This window comes from Vulpes lagopus, chromosome 1 (genome assembly GCF_018345385.1).
Source record: "Vulpes lagopus strain Blue_001 chromosome 1, ASM1834538v1, whole genome shotgun sequence".
Taxonomy (NCBI): domain Eukaryota; kingdom Metazoa; phylum Chordata; class Mammalia; order Carnivora; family Canidae; genus Vulpes; species Vulpes lagopus.
Window position 1 is genome coordinate 114,156,055 of NC_054824.1, and position 20,851 is coordinate 114,176,905.

Here is a 20,851-nt window from a genome sequence, read left to right on the forward strand (position 1 = left end):
GCCACCCAGGTGCCCTGAGATTACATTTTAAAAAGAGTAGAGTTACAAATTAAGACATAAAGAGGTAATTATTTGCTGAAATACTTCAGAATAATCAGGGGAAGAATGAATTGAGTAGAACTCTAGATGACCCAAGGTGGTGGTCCTCCAAAAACATTTTTTGACACTGGGTGACAGGTTTGCAAGGCCTCATTGTAGTGTCCCCTCTACTTATGTATATATTTGAAATTCCCCATACAAAGCACTTGAAATTAATTTTTTAAAATTATTCTTCTAATGGGCAAATAAAAATAACAAATTTTACTACAGACTAGCCAGATTATGCTGGTTGGTACATTGAAAACCAACGTTTTACAAACAGTATTGTTAAAGATATTGAATGACCTTTGACTTGTGGGAAGTTTCACTGATGCTACAGAAAGGCTTATCCATTTGCTGTATTTGAGTGGTGATGGTGGATGTATCCTCTTGAATTTAGTGCCCAAAGAAAGCAAAGCCTTTGAATCCTTAGCTAATCCATCATTATCTTGTTCATAGTTTGGATTACCTAATTGTGTGATGTAGATCTTGAGCGGTCACTTCCATCTGACACCCAGCCTCTGTTTGTTACTAGATATGTTGGGTTTGCATGCAGGCATTTCAGACTTGGGATTCCTATGTGTGTGTCTACATAGGATGAGAAGCATGGCAGCTTTTCCTAGAATGATTTTACTTTTACCTTTAGTATGTGTTGTAACTATAAAGTTTTTGATTTCTCTAAAATGTTTAAGCTCAATAAAAATTTTAAGTTTTCATTTACTCGTGATAAAAGTAAAATCGTTTGGAACTTTATTAACTTTTTTAAGCATTTAATAAATTATTAACAATTTAAAATAAGACATGAAATATTTTTGTCGGTGTTCCTCTCTTTTTAATTAATAGACCTTTTGTGAGCAGTTTTAGGATTACAGAAAAATTAAACAGAAAGTACAGTGACTTTTCATATAACCTCTTCAAACTCCCATCTCCCACCCCTCTTTCCGTGTTTTGTACTTTTGTAGCATTTTATATCCATGTGCTACATTTATTATCATTACTGAAACAATGTTGTTACATTATTATTAACTGAAGTCCATAGTGTACATCAGGGTCCACTCTCTGTGGTACTTTCCATGGGTTTGGACAAATGTATGAGGACATGTATCCACCATTATAGAACCATTCAGGGTGGTTTCACTACCCTAACAATTCTTTATGCTCCATCTGTTCACTCCTCCCTCCTCCCTAACCTCTGGCAACCGCTGATCTTTTTACTGTCTTTATAGTTTTGCCTTTTTCAAAATGTCGTATAGCTGGAATGATACATACAGCCTTTTCAGAGTGGCTTCTTTCACTTAGTAATAGGTATTTGAGGTTTCTCCATGTCGTTTCATGGCTTGATAGTTCATTTATTTTTAGTTCCGAATAACATTCCATTGTTTGGATTGTTACACAGTTTATTTATCCATTCACCCACTGAGGGGCATTTTGGTTGTTTCTAAGTTTTGGCAATGTTGAATAAAGCTGCTATAAGTATTTACACACAGGTTTTGGTATATGTCAAATTTGTGTAAGTATCTTGGAATATGATGGCTGGGTCATATATTAAAAGTGTGTTTAGTTTTGTAAAAAACTGCTAGACTGTCTTCCAAAATGGCAGAGCCATTTCTACTACCAGGGAATAGGAGTTCCTGTTGTTTCACATCTTTGCCATCATTTAGTGTTGTTTGTGTTTAGAATTTCAGCCATTCTAATCGATGTGTAGTGGTTATATTCTTTTAATTTGCAGTTCTCTAATAGTATATGATGAACATCTCTCCATATGCTTTTTCAACATCTATATGTCTTTGGTGAAGTATCTGCTCAGATCTTTTGCACAGTTGTTAATTTGATTGTTTTCTTATTGAATTTAAGAGTTTTTTGTGTAGTTTGGATACCAGTCCTTTACCAAATATGTCTCTGCAAATATTTTATCCCATTCTGTGGCTTATCTCTCCATTCTCTTAAAGTTTTTCTCTTTTGACACACTTCTGCTAACATTCAACACTTTCATGAGTCAATTTGGAAAATTTTTAAATTAAAATAGTTAAGAAGGAAAGTTGTTCATATTGTTGGGGATTTACCCTTCTTTAGATATTCAGAGTCTTTGACTGTTGGGCTGTTATATTCCCATTTACTTTATCAGAAACAGAAACCTAATGTTTTAGTGAAGAAAAGAGAGCAGAAAGAAGGCAGTCCATCATTAGTATATTACTCTAGGACAGCAAAATCAACTTTTCTGGATGTTCAAGGGTTAATAGTGAATGATAATCATGAACTGTTAATGTCCCTGAGTCAGAGACATAACTTGACTCACACAAAACAGCAGACAAGACTAAAAACTATTATCTTCTCTGGTTAGGTAAATTATCTGCTAATTTATAAAAACCTCTGTCAACATTGTTTACTCAATTCTTGACTCATTATGGCTATATATAAATACACCCAATGAAGTAAAGAAACTAGATTTGATAATTTAATGAATATCATGTCTTCAGCCACCAAATATTTAAATTCTTTAAAAGTTTCAGTCTGATTTTAGTCAAATATGTTAGATGTTATTACCTAAAGACATACACTACCTTGTAAAGTTGGACAGTATGCAAAAAATGATAATAATAATAATCTGAGTTAGAAGAATCCAGAATTTGGGAGAGTTGGGAGTGATCCTCTCTAAGGCTGAAAGATAGATCCAACTCTATCCGCTGGCTGTCTTATCACATGTTGCAGAAGGGTGCTGAAGTCTAATCCAGGCTCCATGCGAAAGAGCCTTGTAATCATTAGTAATGTTTGCCATGACACAGGGGACCCAACCTGAAGCCCATGACAGCCTTGCTCCATAGAATCATGTATCATCACTCCAGGGTGAGAAAATGCATCTAAAAGGCTTTTCCAGTGTCATCCAGCTAGCTGTGGTGATATTTAGTAGATAGGAATTCTGTTTACATATGACCATCTATAGTAGAGCCTAGACTACTGATCTTGGTTCTTAGGGGGGAAAAAAACAAACTCCAGTGTGAAGAACGGACCACTATGTAATTATCTTAAGATCTGTTTGTAGTGTTCAAAATATGTTTAAAATATTCAGTAAAAAAAATACCTCATCTATTTAAGAGAGAGCTATGAATCATTAATAGAAATCAAATTGTGAGAAGCCAGAAAAGTAAGATCTAGTTAGTATAGGGTCTGTGCCTGAGCTAATCCATACCACCTGTTAGACAAAAGGAAGAACACAGCAGCCAGAAGACAGCTAATTAAAACAATGCCCAAGGCAGCCTGCTGCGTATTCAGAAATAATTCCACAATTGAGGGGCTGCTGGGTCAGAGAATATATAAGGCTCTGTAGAGAAGAGTTTATTTATTTGTATTTGTATTTGTTTTGTTTTGTTTACTTTTACTCATTGAGAAAGTACTTGGGCCAGACACTGGTATGTGTTTGGGTGTGTGTATGGGGGTGGGGGGTGTAGGTGTGTGTAAATATTGTGGTCTAGCTAAAAGCACTTAAGTAGTAAGCAGGTAATTAATTTCTAAAGAAAGAGCAGGATACATTAATCCTGAACTGCTTATTGGCTCCACAAGACAATATAAATGTGCTCCGACAGCAAAAACACATACATACCAAGTGCTATATTACAGATCCTTCTACTTGTTGGTGACTTGGGCTATGATCACTACTGTTTATGGAAAGCTTGATATGTGCCATTACTGGACCAAGTTTGAATACTTTATTTTATTGTCAACCATCCCAAAGAAGAAGGTGGTATCATATACCCATTTTATAGAGGAAAAAACAGGTTCACATAGCTGCAAGGAACATAATGAAGATTCAAACCCAGATTGATTTGCTAAAGCCACTACTCCTCCATTACATAATATTGCCTCTCTCATTGGACTGAACCTCTGGGTTCTTATCTGTAAACTGAATACCAGTAGAAGCATTGTAAGTACCAATTTTTTAATGAAAACTTTATAATCTGTTAAACATTCAGACATGATAAGCTGTTACTTAAAAATAAAAGATTTAAGCCAGTGAGCAGCATTTTATTGTCCTACCACTTATTCGTATCCATTGAACAATGTTATTATGTAGTTTTGCCAATATGTAATTTATTTTCATGCATTATTAAACTTTTTTCAAACACATCATTGATTATTTAGCTGGCTACAATTTAGGCTTTACTTTTCTATCATAGATTTATCTTTTTTTCCTAAACAGTCATGCTTCAGGGAGCTGAGCAATTAACTTCCAATATAATTACAGTTGTGTAATAATACATAGCATTTACAGGTTTCTGAAAACTTATTATTTTGGCATGCATACTGTCTATCAGTTTTTACATCTCTCATTGTTACTACATCAAATCTTAAAGGCAAATATGCTTAATGTATTAGGAATGAAATGTTGGTACTATGCAAAAAAACGTGGTTTAGTTTAATTGTTGCCAGGTCATCCATCTCAGTCCCCAAGGCCAGGTTGAAAGACCTTTGAAGGATTCCATGGAAATGTGATACTGGGTATCATGGTAAATTAAACCAATAGATTTTTTCTTCTCAGATGACTACCTTTTTACTTTCTGCCGATGACTGCATTATGGTAAAAAATATATGTATATAGCATATATGTCTGTATCTTATATTTATAAATAACTAAAATCTTTAAACTTAATGAATATTTTATGTTTAATAGAAAGGATTTCTTGAAATTAAGAGAAAGTTGAACACTGTGATCAAAACTGAAATTTATAACAAAAAAAACCCACAAAAATAAACTAACGAAGTTAACAGTCTTTAGAAAGCAATCCATAGCTAGAATTTCTAAATAAGGTTTGGAATACAAAGTCTTAAGGGGGAGTTTGCCTAAGATAAGGAGTAGGGTTGATTCTTCCCAGACTGCAAATCTGGTTGTGTGGGGACCAAGTTAGGGCATTCTGAAACACGGTTTTTGTTGGTCCTTTGTGTTCTTTCACTTTGTATATTTCACAAGAGATTTCAGACTTCCAAGCCCCACATCATTTCCCCAGATACTTCTCTTTAGAAACCATCTGCAGGTTGCCTGTACTTACTCAGTGGCACAGGTGAGTTTTGGTTTTGTTTGTTGGTTGTAGGGACAGGCTTTTGTAGGTGTGGGCCCACTTTATTGAACCTTTTCACTAGTTACAGAGGAGATGGCAAAGTGATCACATTGAGCATCACATACTGAACGCTTGCAGCAAGCAGTGTGTTAAGTTTTACCCATTTTTATCCGTGGCAATTGAGAGAACTTTATATGTTTTGACTTGTTTTTCTATTTTGTTTTCCATAGAAACGCTCCAGAGGCCAGGTGCTGTTTGATAAAGTATGTGAACATCTGAACTTACTAGAAAAGGACTATTTTGGGCTTACGTATCGAGATGCTGAAAACCAGAAGGTGAGTGATTAAAAGCAATACAAAGCGTATGTCTTGAACTACTCATTACTGTGAGAAAGGGAATGAAAACTGAATAGGTAAATAATTTTCTCTGCTTCCACTCCTGTATTTACTCCTTTGAGTCCCTAAATGCTGTTAATCACCTAGTTTCTTTATGAAAGCTATTATTGACAACTTCCTTTAATCTTGAATATTCTGGAAAGAGTAAGTCAGCTTTTCACCTGTAAGTTATTAATGGTTCTAGGAAAGCATTTTATATGGTTCTTTCCCTGGATGATACATTTCAGTGGATTTGAAAATCAAATAAATGATTTTGAAAATCAAATGCATTGATAGTTACATAGAAAATATGTTCCCTGACTGCTGTCTATTCTTAATTCATCTTAGTTTGCTTTCATATTCTTGGATAATCAGAATATGACATGGGTATTTGCTGACCAAACCCTTGTCCAGTGTATTCAGCAGGTATTTAATGTTTAATGTAATAACCTCTATAGACTCTTACACCTGAGTAATACAGTCTGTTTGGGGCTTTGCCTCACTAATTCCCACAACTACCTGAAAAATAAAGAAGAAACTGTTTCCACTGTGTCCATGCTAGGAACTAAGTCACAGAAATTTTGCTCAAAGATGTTATTTGTTTTGATGTTGTGCAATGAATCATACTTAATACCTACCCAATTCACTGAACAATGTCTAACTTCATTATTAAACATCTGAGTTTTCTGGTGAGGAAAATAATAAATCTCAAGCAGGAGTTCATTTGTTAGCAAAGTGCCTAAGAATTTATAATCACAGAAATCACTTTGTGGGACTGAATGGCAAGGACATTGGTGGACATCATGTATCTTTAATTTGTTCATAACTTCTATGAACCTAGAATCCACTATTTTTTTTCCTCCCGTTGCTGTGCTGGCTTGAATCTTTGAAGGTTGTGTTGTAAAAGGAATGAGTTTTGTCACGCATGAATTGTGCACACATACACATTTTCTCATTAGACTAGTGCAGGGCCTGAGGATGGGCAAGCAGATGTAGGAGAAGGACCCAGCTTGGAGGGACTGCCAGCAACCATTCCCTTTCAGATATACTCAGTGCACAATCATCATCAGGTTATTCTTATTTTTCTCTGGTTCAAATTCAAACTGTCATTTCCTTTTCAGAATTGGCTGGACCCTGCTAAGGAAATAAAAAAACAAATTCGAAGTAAGTTCTTTTGGATTATTTCACATGATAATGTGAAGATTTTCATAGAGCACGGTGGTCTGAATCCATGGCCCATACCCACATGGCTCGTGTGAAAACTGCTTGTTTGTTTGTTTGTTTTAAAGATTTTATTTACTTATTCATGAGAAACAGAGAGAGAGAGGCAGAGACACAGGCAGAGAGAGAAGCAGGCTCCCTGCAAGGAGCATGATGTGGGACTCAACCCTGGGATCCCAGGATCATGCCCTGAACCAAAGGCAGATGCTCAACCACTGAGCCACCCAGGTATCCCAAAAACAATTTTTTAAAAGCCAGATTAAGATATCAAGTTTTATCTTTGACAGTTTGGTTTAGCTTAAATACCCATTTTTAATCATTACAGCTCAGGAATAAAATGACTGTGACATTTGACTTATTCCCCTGCTTGCACACACAGTGTGCAAGATGATTAATCAGGTGATGCTCCAATTGGCATTGGAGCCATTAAAATTAACCATTTGAAAGTTCCAAACTTAATTATTAATGTTAAATTAAGCCTGTCACAAAAATATAAAAGTTAAGCTAAAGATAATAGTTATTAAATGGTTTAGAAATGGAATAACATCAGACTGAAATTTACCATTGGTAACAACCTCTTTCCTTGGTCCCTAATGCAAGTTAAGTTAATGCAAGTTTCCTGGGTCCCTAATCCATGTTTCCTAATAATTACAAGAGTAACCCACAAAACTGAAATACACGTAGCTAGTAAGTACGAGACAAGTTGCTAAATCTCACTAAACATTAAATGCAAATTAAAAATGACATCATTTTTCACTTATTTAGGTTAACAGAGATTTAAAAGTTTACTAATACACTGTACTGGCAACTATGTACACAACTGATTCAAGTATAAATTGGTACAATCTCTGAAGAGAGTACTCTGTCAGCATTTATTAAAATTTAAAATGTGCTTATTCCTTAACCCCTAATTTTACTTATACAAATTGATCCAGCATATGTGTAAGAGAAGAAAATGTGCAAATATGTACATGTATAAAGTCTGTTTTAGTGCTATTTGCAACAGCAGAAAACCAGGAACAATGAAAATATCCATTTATAAAGAACTAACTAAATCATGGAATAACCATACTTTGAAATACTAAGCAACTCTTTTTTTTTTTTTTTTTTTTTTTTTTTTTTTTTTTTTTTTTTCTAAGCAACTCTTAATAGAATGAGGTAGAATGTGTCTTAGTTCTCATTAGTGAGACAAGTCTTTTTTGTTTCAAAGAAGTTATGCATATACATATATGTGCATGTGTGTGCGTGTGTATTCCATATATATTCTACACATATTCCATATGTATATATGAAATAAATTTTGGAAGAGCACAAAAGCTGTCAATAGTAAATACTTTCAGAAGTGGCATCACAGTTTAAGGGGTTGAGAAAGGAATTGTTTTTTTTCTTTTTAACCTTTTTCTATAGCTCTTTTACCATAGACATTAATCTTTATATATACTAGTTAATTTTTTTAAGCAATTTATTTTTTGTCAAGAAAATTGATAAATTTTTTCAAACAACTGATTTTAGCTGAAGAATGAATTTAAGAGCTGTTCATTAATAAGAATGCCATGCCCATGGAAGTTTTCAATAACTTCCTGTTCAAAAAAAGCAAGTATTTCCAGTGCCTTTGAATGTGCTGAGATAATTGAAACACATCAAGTACTAATAAAAAGTATAGTAGTGAGCTGTTTGAAATGGTTTGATACAAGATATTATCTTAACTTTTAGATCTTTACAGAGGCTGATGATATATACAACTAAACATCTTTACCATATTTTTGAGAGAAATTTGATAATCAAATTTGATAGAAATAAATTGGAATTGAAACTAGGGACATCTCCAGTTGTGAAAACACTCCTCCTTTTTGTTCCAAGAGTCCTAATAAAAAGGGTAAGATGATGACTGTGTTCTAAGAATTCTTCTGTGGAGTTACTAAAAACAGATGTGTTGAATATATATCCTAACGTGTGCATAAAGTCCTCTATATTCATCTAAATAATGAAATTCCGTTTCCTACTTGGGTGATTTATATTTGTAAAGCCCTTTGAAAATATATTAAATATTCAGGATAAGTCACAATATTGGCAAAAGAAGAGCTATATAAATGTCCATTTTCTTATCTGCTGTTGATGGAATCCTCCCCCCCCCTTTAACTTCCCATTTATCCTATCTTGTACCTTCTGCAAGCTTGATCTCATGACCCTGAGATCATGACCAGAGCCAAACCAAGAGTTGGATGCTTAACCAACTGAGCCACCTAGGCACCCCTCCTAACTTCCTTTCTAAGAGAAGAAAGAGGACAATCAGAACATAAGATTTAAAGGATATTTTCATCATGCGGATTAGGCACTATTTGTGACTGCAACGTAAAGAAAACTAAGTGACAATCCTGCAGATAAAGGAGGAAACGAGGACAATTGGAATTGTTTAATTGAACTTGATATTTTTATCTGTATTCCTTATCATTTCCTGTGCACTGAAATGCCCTTTCCACAAAATTTACATTCTATCAAGGCAGAGAACAATTATCATATCCAATGGAATTATTGTACCATTACCTCCTTTCCCTAAATATAAATAACAGGGAAATGCAGATCAAAACCACAATGAGATACCGCCTTAACCCTGTCAGAAAAGCTAATATCAAAAAGACAACAGGAGCGCCTGGTGGCTCAGTCTGTTAAGTGTCCAACTCTTTTTTTTTTTTTTAAAGGTATATTTTTGGTATATACTGGTATATTTCTTTTTTTTTTTTAATTTCTTTTTAATTTATTTATTTATGATAGTCACACAGAGAAAGAGGAGAGAGAGGCAGAGACATAGGCAGAGGGAGAAGCAGGCTCCATGCACCGGGAGCCCGACGTGGGATTCGATCCCGGGTCTCCAGGATCGCGCCCTGGGCCAAAGGCAGGCGCCAAACCGCTGCGCCACCCAGGGATCCCCAAGTGTCCAACTCTTGATTTCAGCTCAGGTCACAATCCCAGAGTCGTGAGACAGAGCTGTGTATTGGACTCTGCATTAGACATGGAGCCTGCTTAAGATTCTCTCTCTCCTTCTCCCTCTGCTTCTGCCCTCCCTCACCAACAAACAAGGGTTGGTGAGGATGTGGAGAAAAGGAACCCTTGTGCACTGTTGGTGGGAATGTAAGTTGGTGTACCCACTTGGAAAACAGTATAGAGAGTCCTCAAAAAATTAAAAATAGAAATACCATATTTTCCAGTAATTCCACGACTGGGTATTTACCCAAAGAAAACCAAAATGCTAATTAAAAAAGATGTACACTCCCCTGTGTTCTTTGTAGCATTATTTGCAATAATCAAGATATGGAAATCACTCATATATATGTGATTATATATAATGGAATATTACTCAGCCATAAAAAAGAATGAGATCTTACTGTGTGCTATAGCATGGATGGACCTAGAATGTACTATGCTAAGTATATAAGTCAGAGAAAGACAAATATTATATGATTTCACATGTGTGTGGAATCTGAAAAACAAACAAAAAAAGTAAAAACAGATCCACAAATACAGAGAACAAGCTCTGGCTGCCAGGGACAGGGAGACGGGTGGGCAGAGATGGGTGAAGGGGAGTGGGAGATACAAGACTTTCAGTTATAGAATGAATAAGCTACAGAGATGAAAGATACCAACCACATAAAAGGGACATAGTCAGTGGTATTATAATAATGTTGAATAGTGACAGATGGTAGCTGCACTTGTGAACATAGCATGTCTATGAGTTGTCAAATGTCTGGAGTTGTCAAATCACTATATTGTATGTCTGAAACTAACATTGAGTGTCAACTATAGTTCGATTAATATATATATATATATATATATATATACATACATATATGTGTATCAAAGGATGTTTCCATTCTTTTCTTGCTATAGGTACATAGTATGTTCCTAGAATGAGATCTTCAAGAAAATGGCAGTCAACCTGATAAAGCTTTTAAGTTACAAGTTGACGAGAAATAGAAAATTCTGAAACTGAAGAGTTTGTTCTTATGAAAAAAATAAAATTCTAGCTATTTTTGTGGAGACCCAGATGTTTAAATATCTAAGTTGCTGTATTTTGTGATATAAATATACTATATTTATGATATAATGATTTCATGATATAGAGTATATGATCTGTATACTATATATAGTAATTAATTTATAGTAATTTTATGCTGTGAATGCAGCATTCTCAAAATTTTTAAGATTTGGCAGCCATATAATACTAAAATTAGAATTTTTTATAAAAATGAACTTTCTTCAGTTTCATAGTTTTCCATCATGAATTTGTGATTTGAAATTCCATATCAAGGGTAACCGAGGGGGGAAAAAGGGAGAGAAACCATGAGAGACTCCTAACTCTGGGAAACAAAGGTTGCGGAAGAGGAGAAGGGTGGGGGCATGAGGTAACTGGGAGTTGGGCACTAAAGAGGGCACGTGATGGAATGGGCACTGGGTGTTCTACTATATACTGGCAAATTGTAAATAAATTAAAAAAAAATTTAATGAAATTCTATATCGGCGTTATAGGATAGGAATATCATTTTAATGCGTTCAAGTGGTTTCATTTCCTGTGTTTAACCATGATCACCATCTGAGCAGATTCAGGCTTGCAAGACCATTCGTTACATAATCACGGCTTCCCACTCAATTTGTTTCTATCAGATTCTTTATGGGGATATATATTTGAGCTTTAATCTACTTCTTGTTAATTTTGAATCTTATGCCTCATTTAACTAGTTTTTTTTTTTCCTTGATTGGGGCAAGTTTTCTTAAACTGCCCACTCTTTAAAAATAATACCCCACAAAACCTTGTCCTTATTTGAGTTACAACCTCATTAAAGTAGATTTTTTGGGATTAGCAATTTTCAATATATGATCCCCAACCCCACCTGTACTCAGACCACACGGGGCTTATTAAAACCACAAATTCCTAAGGCCATTTTCCAAATCTCTGGAATAAAAATCTCTGGATGGAGCCTAGGAATTGACATTTTTAGCAAGCACCTCAGATACTTCCTTAAGTTACCTATAGATTGAAATTAATTTTCCTGCCATGAGGATTTTTGCTTTGAAATATCTTTCTTTAAAATATTTTCAAGATTTTATTTATTTTTGAGACAGAGTATGCACGGGCAACTGAGTGGAGGAGCAGAGGGGGAGGGAGAAAGAATCTGAAGCAGACTCCACCCTGAGCACAGAGCCCCACGTGGGGCTCAGTCCCTTAATCAGGTGATCATGACCTTAGCCAAAACCAAAAGTCTGACATTTAACCGACTGAGCTACTCAGGTGCCCCTCTTTCTTATACTTTTATTATGTCTAAGTTTATCTTGAATTTATTGTGAGATTGTTTAATTACATTGATAAACTACTTACTGGGTTCAAGGCATAGTTTGAAATGAATAAAAGATAAAAGAGCAATAAATCCATTTCCCATAACTAATCTGTTAGTTTTCATTCCAGTTGCTTGAGGGAAAGCCAGCTCTCATTCATGAACCTCACCATTGGCAAGCAGTAAAGGGATCCATTTTAGCAAAAAGTGAATAGGAAAGTAAAATCAAATCCGACCATTTTTTGAATAACAAGAGGATTTGGAAAAATAATCACTAGAAATATCTTGGATTGAGAGATAGCTTATAATTCTTACAGCGCATGTTTCAGTAATATTTTCAGAGTGATTTAAAAAGGATATTAAGGGACGCCTGGGTGGCTCAGCGGTTTAGCGCCTGCCTTCGGCCCAGGGCGTGATCCTGGAGTCCCAGGATCGAGTCCCACGTCGGGCTCCCTGCATGGAGCCTGCTTCTCCCTCTGCCTGTGTCTCTGCCTCTCTCTCTCTCTCTCTCTCTGTGTCTCTCATGAATAAATAATAAAATCTTTTTAAAAAATTAAAAAAATAAAAAGGATATTAAGCAGCCAGTGATACTTGGCTTTATGCCAGTTCCCTATAAGGCACTTCAGGTGGTGATCCTACCATGTGGAATTTTAAGTATATTATAAATGGTAGTGTTGAGAATAAATTAGAACTAATAAATGTACCTGTACCGTTTATGACAGAAATATAGGTAATCTATGCAGCTAAGTATTTGCCTCATACTCGAGAGAATAACCCAAAGAAAGAAGCTGGCATTTAAAATACTACCCCTTTCTTCTGAATGCTTGCAAAGGACTGGTGGAGAAAATGGAGTTTCCAGAAGTCATTTAATGGGGGAGGTGGGTGTGTTTGGGTACCTGAGAGGGACATTTGAAGCAGAAGGGCTGGACTGTGAGGTCACAGAATCAGTGAAAGGAAGTGGCTACAGCTTGGGGTGTGGATAAAAAAGGCTTCCAGTATAGAAGCCAAGGAGACTGGGAGGTATTTTTCAGTAGTGCATTCAGAATACAAGTAGGGTCTACACTGTGGCATTTTGTGGTTATTGCATGAAGAGAACAAGTGTCCAGTGAAGGAACACCCAGACTTTTATAAGTTACTGCATTAAAAGGCCAGAAGGAAAGGATGAAGTGAATATGAGTTAAAGGGGTGATCAGGTAAAGAGAGAGAGTAAATGGAGAAGAGAAGAAAATGTTTTTCCATGTTTATAATGATAAACTATACACAAGTAGAGACAGTATGGATAAAATGGAGAGCTTAGGAAGGCTCTACAGTGTTTCAGGTGTAAGCATGGACAGTACAGAGAGTAGGTGACTATAAGCTGCCATCTGGATGATTCTTTTCATTGCTGAAGAGGAGGCCATAAGGAGATGCCATAGCATAAAGAATGGCAACGTGTAACTAGCACTCATCCAAGTCGTGGGCTCACAAGGAGATGTAGAATTTTGTAAAGCACGGTTAATATATTCGAGCGTCTCTTAAATCACAAATTTTCCCAAATAAGAAAAGAATTTTCAGCCTAGAGAGTAGCTCGCTTAAATAGTCACTACGAGAAACCCTTCCATAAAATAAAAATATCTTGAAAATTTCCTTGACATGTATTATAATGGGATTTGACCTGTAATAAACAAAGGAGAAAGGACAAAGGAAATGGGATTATGTCTCTACTGTTGGTATGTGAACTATCCAGAATTTCATAGCAGTAGATCCAGTCAATTCCAGACTTGTCTGATTGAGGATTATCCATATCATTTACACTTTTTTCCCTCTTGCAAAGGCTTACCTTTGTCCAAAAGAGGAAGTTTAGTCAATTTCCAAGCTAGTTAGAAGCACGAGTAATGGATTTGGGGAAAAGATTAAAAACTAGATGAAGTTTTCAGATGTATCTGGATTTCATTTCACTTGAGACTTTGCTGTTTTCCACCGAGGAGCAAATGTTGCCTGGGTGTTAGTACTTGGAATTATGGTAGCTCTATCAGAATAATAAGTATAAAGGTATTTTTCTGAGGTTTCATTCTAATTTTTCTCTTATCTCTGCAGGTGGTGCTTGGCACTTTTCATTTAATGTGAAATTTTACCCACCAGACCCTGCCCAGCTATCTGAAGACATCACCAGGTATTTGAAAGTTGGCTATGAAAAAGGCAGGCATAGCAGGAGCTTCTCTTTATTCTCTGAGGAAGAGCATGCTTACATCTGGTAACCTTTCAGTCATCCATGCCAGAAATGGCAAACCAAAGGCAACTGAGTGAGAGCAAACATCTGATGAGATGATTTGCCAAATCCTATCTGTTCACAGTTGAATCTATGGTGCTAAGCTGATACTTCCGTCTGCCTGACCCTCGCGGGAAAACATGCGGAATTGAGATGCTGTCATCCACCCACCTCAGTCAAATTGGATGGGATTCAGCCTTAAATGATATAGCAATTCCTAGTGCTCCTGCTCTAAAACTCAGAGTAAAAATGTGTCTTTGGATGCTTGTGCCTTTTATATAACCAATCTGATACACGACAGCTATTTAAAAAAAAAATCGTACACAAGTGCACACAGATACACATAAACATGTATACATTTCAGAGTTTACTTTCTCTATGCTGTCTGTACAGAGAAAATGATTCATTCATGTTGGGAAAGGAAGACATTTTAAGAAAGGAAACTAATGTAAAAATATTCTGGTGCCGTGACTGAGCTTTGGGTGTGAGAGGAGATCCCTTTATGAGGCTATCCTGGGTTTGCCATGTGTTCCTCTAGGCTTCTCCAAATCCTGCTTTGGAACCTTCCAGCTGACTTTCTCACCCTGTTTGGTAGTAAGTTTACAGCCAATCAGAGTGACATTGTGCAGTGTGTGCTGAATTTTCTGTGTAAGCCTCACATGCTGCTTGGAGGGCTTTTCAGAAAAGAGGAATTACTCAAAAAAACTCCAGTCACTGGCTATGAGTAAAAATAAGTTCACCAGACATATTAGGAGAAGAGTAAAAAATAGTTAAAAAAAGATTTATTTTATATTTGTATTAAATCAAGGGAAATTGATGATTTCTTATTTAAAGATGCTTTTTAAAAATATTAAAGAACCTCTTAATTGTGGCTACTTTATTGGTGATAGAGCCAAATATACCTGGATTTGAAATGTTAGTGCATGGTTCCTTTCTATTTGTGCAATATTTATAGAGCCTGTGGAATGTGTAGAAACTTTTGTATCTGTATTATGTGGAATTTACTTACATCATCAGCTTAAAATCACATTTAGAGGGGACCTTAAGACTTTAATCGTTGTCTTCTTCTTCAACAGATTAACAATTTATTTCTTATATGAAAGGTGCAGGTGTATTTTATTATTATATCTATGTGCTTGGGCCAGGAAGGGTTTTATTAAAAGTCATCAATGTTAACACTTACGTTGGAGTCTTCTGCAGTTAGTATTATATCATAAATCTTAAAAAGCAAAAAGCAGAGAAGATAAGTCAGCTATCAGTGGATGGAAATATCTGTGTGATATTTTGACCATACTATAAGAAAATGTTTTCTATTCCTTGAGTATAAAGCTGTTTACTTGTTGTGATGAGGTTCTCAGATTTTAAAGTAGTAATTCTTCAGTTAGTCTTCATATCAATTGGATTCTAGGAAATTCTCTAAAAAAAGAAGACGACGACTTGAAATGGGAAGAGTTGTTATCATAAAGAGACCACTGCATCAGGAATGCAGGAACTTGAGAGCAGTTTATGATGTGCAGTTGTTGAGTTACCTGCAATCTGTTGTGGTCATATGGCAGGACCTTTAACTGAGACATCAAAATGACACTTCCTTAAGGCTGGTAGAGACCTAATAATTGCACTTAGCAGCACCATTTTTGTATTATAATCCCCCCAACCAGAGATTTTAGGGAGTGTGTTGGGGTAATTTGAGTTTAAATGTTAGTTTTTTTAAAAGATGTTAAAGAAATATGTCTTGAGATATCTTTTACTCTGTGCTCTATTAATAAAATCTTGTTTTATTTGGAACATTGATTTGCCTCTAGATGCCCTTAAATATTATTTTATAGCCATGTATTTTCTCCTTACATCTAAAGCAAAATATAGATGCTAGAAGATTTGTCCTGTTGATATTATGCAGCAGGAAGAAATTGTTTACAGCACAATTTGTACCAAGTGACCTGTTTTTCACATGTCCTAATGCTGGCTTTTGGCTTTGTCTTTTGGCTCCCCGAAGGTACTACCTCTGCCTACAACTGCGAGATGACATCGTGTCTGGAAGGCTGCCCTGCTCCTTTGTCACCCTGGCCCTGTTGGGCTCCTACACTGTCCAGTCCGAACTTGGAGACTATGATCCAGATGAATGTGGGAATGATTACATTAGTGAGTTCCGCTTTGCACCAAACCACACAAAAGAACTGGAAGATAAAGTGATCGAGCTGCACAAGAGCCACAGGTGAGTGGCGGAAACCCTGAAAACGTCTGTTTTACTTGTACCTAATGGGTGAGCATCACTTGTACTACCTGCTTTTCCCAGGATGGATTTCAGTAGCATTAAGGCCAAGACTGTAGCAGAGTGAGGTTCTGTACTTGGTACAGTTCTGGGATAGTTACACTCTCACTCAGGTGTTCTTTTGGTAGTTGTTGCTGTTGTGGTTTTTGAGAGAGAAAGAGCTCGACGTGGGAGGACGGGGAGGGGCAGAGGAGGGGAGACACACACACACACACACACACACACACAGAATCTTAAGCAGGCTCCATGCTCAGTGTGGAGCCTGACTCAGAGCTCAGTCTCAGGACCCTGAGATCATGACCTGAGCCGAAATCCAGAGCCAGATGCTCAACTGAGCCACCCAGGCGCCCCACTCAGGGGTCCCACTCAGGTATTCTTTAAAAACCATTTTTCGGGATCCCTGGGTGGCGCAGCGGTTTAGCGCCTGCCTTTGGCCCGGGGCGCGATCCTGGAGACCCGGGATCGAATCCCACGTCAGGCTCCCGGTGCATGGAGCCTGCTTCTCCCTCTGACTATGTCTCTGCCTCTCTCTCTCTCTCTCTCACTGTGTGCCTATCATAAATAAATAAAAAAAAAAAATTAAAAAAAAAAAAAAACATTTTTCTTGTTATCCTCCCCTACCCCTATCAGAGCACAAATCTGCTGGTACCTCTTTGGGGCTTGCTTATGAGGTAGCAAGGGGCTAAGTGGGAAATATTACAGCCCTGCCAGGGGAAGGAAAAGCAGCATTGTAACACACTTTTTTTTTTTTTTGTCTTATCAGAGGAATGACGCCAGCAGAAGCAGAGATGCATTTCTTGGAAAATGCCAAAAAACTGTCCATGTATGGGGTTGATTTACATCATGCCAAGGTATGCATTTTTTTAAATCCCAAACTTCCTATTTAATTTTATTTAATCCAATGTTGTTATTTCTATTAGCGAGTGATTTTTACTTTAGTTATTGTAAACCCAAACTTTGGGGATTCAGATCTGTGTTTGCTTTTAAGGCCTACTCAGTGGCAAAGCAAATTCACCACTCTGATATTTTAGCGAAGGGTTTGGTCTGCATGTCTCAAAGTCCTCTTGCTCCTGGCCTCAGCTACTGAAAGCCCAGATTAGGCAAAGCCTCAGATTGCCCGTTGATTCAGTTAGAAATTTGTTTTCATACAATAAGCTCCTAACTCAGCCCCCTTCCCTGTCACAGTTTTATCTCCAATTGTGCTAACATGTGCCCTTTGCTTCTGCCAAATCCTGTCTCTGCCTTTTCTCTGAATATGCCTGTCTTTGTTTGGGCTGTCCTCCCTTCTGTCTATCTGTCCGACTTTGGCCAGTTGTCCAAGACCCAATTGTCACATCTCTTATGTGCCAAGGACCGTTGATGCCTCTGTTCTGGGTGCTTACCAGGCACTCAGAAATTCATGTTAGATTTAAATAACTCTCTCTAGAGCTTAGATTCTCTGACAAATAATCAGTGCTTTCAAATAAGATTGTAATTTTGAAGTTGAACTAAAATTAACCCCCAAAGCTAATGATTGCCTAGTTGATTGGTGAAATGTTAAAGCTGTATCTTGGCCGCAGTCTTTACAAGAGGAAGTTGGAATTGGACTGTCGGAGGATTGAGGTGGTCAGGATGCATAAAACATTTGACTCCAGGTCACACTTTTCCCAAAATCTCTGTATTTTTCCTCAGTGAGAGAGTGAATGAGCTGTTAGTTTGTTATTTGAGCAGCTGTGAATAAAAGTACTATAGAAACACATGCAAGCTTTATGAAAACTTCCATCCAAAGCCTATGAAGTTTGTTGGTATCTTACAGATGGATTCTGGGACTTCGGTAACATGAAAAAGATCAATATTGGAAGTTTAAGGGTTGTTCCTCTGATTTTAGCAGTCAAGAGATTATCACTTCTATATAGAAATGTGCCTTTACTACTGATAGACTGCATAAGTCACCAATTTCATGTTTTGGGACCCAAAGAAACATGCAGTTAACCAGCTCCGAGGCATGCAAGTATCTTAAATAGTCAAGGTTGGAGCCAGGAGATGAAGAGAGCTTCAACTGGCTCTGTGCCAGCAAATAACTTGATAATCCAGAGGACACATCAGAGGGAAATCTGTGGTCTATAGACTCTGTTGACGCTGTATGTGAGGCCACTCTCTGGTTGGCTTTTGGGGACCAGACTGATCCACACTTGGTTAGGCAAGAAAATGGTGGCCATCAAACAAATACAGGTTTGACTGGTATGTGAATCATTTTGTACATCACACAGGATGAGCACTTCCAAGGCCTGAAGGCCTGTACACTAGCAAAATCTCAAGGACTTGGCTGGGGCATCCTAGGGATGCTCTGGTACACTGAATGCCAAGCTCTTTGACATTTGTGTGTAATTACAATGGCAGGTGTAGCTCTATTTACCTGCCAGTTCGATATCATATTTTTTCACTTATTTTTCACTCAGATAAGAAAGTGTTTTGTATTTTATGCTGTATAATGTAGGATAAGGATTTGAAAAAGAAAACAAAGACACACACTAAGATTGTTTTTTTCTTAGAGTCTTTCCCTGGGTGGCTAACAGATAAGGAAACAAGAAGGAAATGAAGGTAACCTGAAAATTTGAGGAAATTGAAAGCTATTTTTGAGTTATATTACACACAGTGATTCACTTACCATCCAGGAAAAATAAATAAATAAAGGATTAGGGCATACATTTGGGAAGTGCAACTGAGGATTTATCAGTGTTCCTATCAGTACAAATAAAATCACTTAACATTGCTGTAGCTACTAAATTAAAATAGATCACTGGTTTTTCATTCACTAATATGATTTGAAATCATGCCAATTAAAAACAAGGAATTAAGGAAGCACAAATGCAGCCTATTCTAGGATTTCATCTGAATATTAACTATAACAAATGTTCGGTGTGGACTCCCATTTTCTCATGCAGCCATACTCCATCATTTCAAGAAGGAAATTTACTGAATTAGATTAGAGCGAATTTCCGGTTGTGAGATGATTCTCTTTTCTGTCGATGGTATCAAAGGCCCTAACTTGAGCTGTGGGGCCTATTTAGAAATTCTGAATTTGATCTTGGACTCCATGGCTCTGTATAAAGAATAAATAACATGTTATTAGAGGGAGGTCCCTTGTTTTAGAAAACCTTTCCTAAATGGTTTTTTTTTTTCCTTAGGGAGACTGTCTCTGCTTGTTTGTCATTTAATGTCAACCTGAGTAGGTGCTATCAGAGTCATTTATTTCATGTAAGATTCTGAAATGTATATTTAAATCCCTACCGGATATCCCATAGACCAAGTGATAAATAAAGGAAGGTGAAGTCTGAACAGTGATTTTTAAATTAAAGGGAATAGTACACTCATTTATTTTAATTATGATAGACTGAGACTATCCAGATCTTCCTCCAGTGCTCCCCACTAAAGGGAGCATTAAGTGTGTTTATTGATAGGAAACACACATGTCCCCAAGACAGACCGCTGTTACAGCTTTCAGTATAAAAGATTTATCAAGCTAGTGGCAGGACTGTGGACTCTGGCAGAAGACTTAATACCCAAAGTATTTTGTTGTTGATGCTGTAGATTAATGAAGTGGAAATATTTATTCAGTTTAAAACCCCACATATTCCTGACATTTTCTCCATTTGCTCTTTCTTAATAAGCATGTATGGCTTAATGCATGCTAGGCAGATGCTGTGCTGAGCAAGCGGTTAAAAGATAAAACAGAACTGCTCTCAAGCAGCATCTAGTCCTGAGGAGGAGGAGTGGGTGTTCATTGCAACAGCACTTGCTTGGGGTGTGCTGGCAATCACAGGGCAATATGGGGACACAGAGATGTGTGTGGTGGAGGCAAGCAGGAGAAGAGAAGGCTCAGAGGAGGCTTTCTGATCTTGCCCATGAAGGATCTGTCTTCTCATTATCCAAAGACACTAATGGATGATCTTAAGACAGATAATATTGAAAGAGGTTTTAAAATGTCCTTTTCTTCTGTAGGTCAAAGGCCTATTTTTCCCAAACTGTACTATTTATCAAATAGAAAGTGAATCAAGGAGCTTTTACTCAAATAGTCCTCCCTCATGTCTGCATTTCTGCTCAAGGTGCAAGGGGGTCACCTCTGAACAGCCCTGTGAGCAGATTGGCTGGTACTAAAGGATCAATAGTGCCAACTACTTGTCAGCATCAAGCTATAGCTCTTCCAATTACTCTTGCAGATTAAAGCTCTTGATAAATGGTGGGCAGTCTCTGGTCTTTGAATTCTCCTCAAATTTAATTATGTTGTAATATCCTGCCATCAA

At 36.9% G+C, this 20,851-nt stretch overlaps 1 protein-coding gene across 22 annotated transcripts in view; it reads left to right on the top strand.

Moving 5' to 3' along the window:
• EPB41L3 (erythrocyte membrane protein band 4.1 like 3) overlaps positions 1-20,851 on the top strand; it is a 206,301-nt gene that overhangs the window by 149,389 nt on the left and 36,061 nt on the right. For all 22 annotated transcript variants that reach the window (XM_041751335.1, XM_041751323.1, XM_041751343.1 and 19 more), the window contains 5 exons: positions 5,360-5,464; positions 6,625-6,667; positions 14,128-14,203; positions 16,293-16,511; positions 17,332-17,419. In XM_041751335.1, the coding sequence (XP_041607269.1) occupies positions 5,360-5,464; positions 6,625-6,667; positions 14,128-14,203; positions 16,293-16,511; positions 17,332-17,419 (531 nt within the window). The remainder of the gene's footprint in view (positions 1-5,359; positions 5,465-6,624; positions 6,668-14,127; positions 14,204-16,292; positions 16,512-17,331; positions 17,420-20,851) is intronic.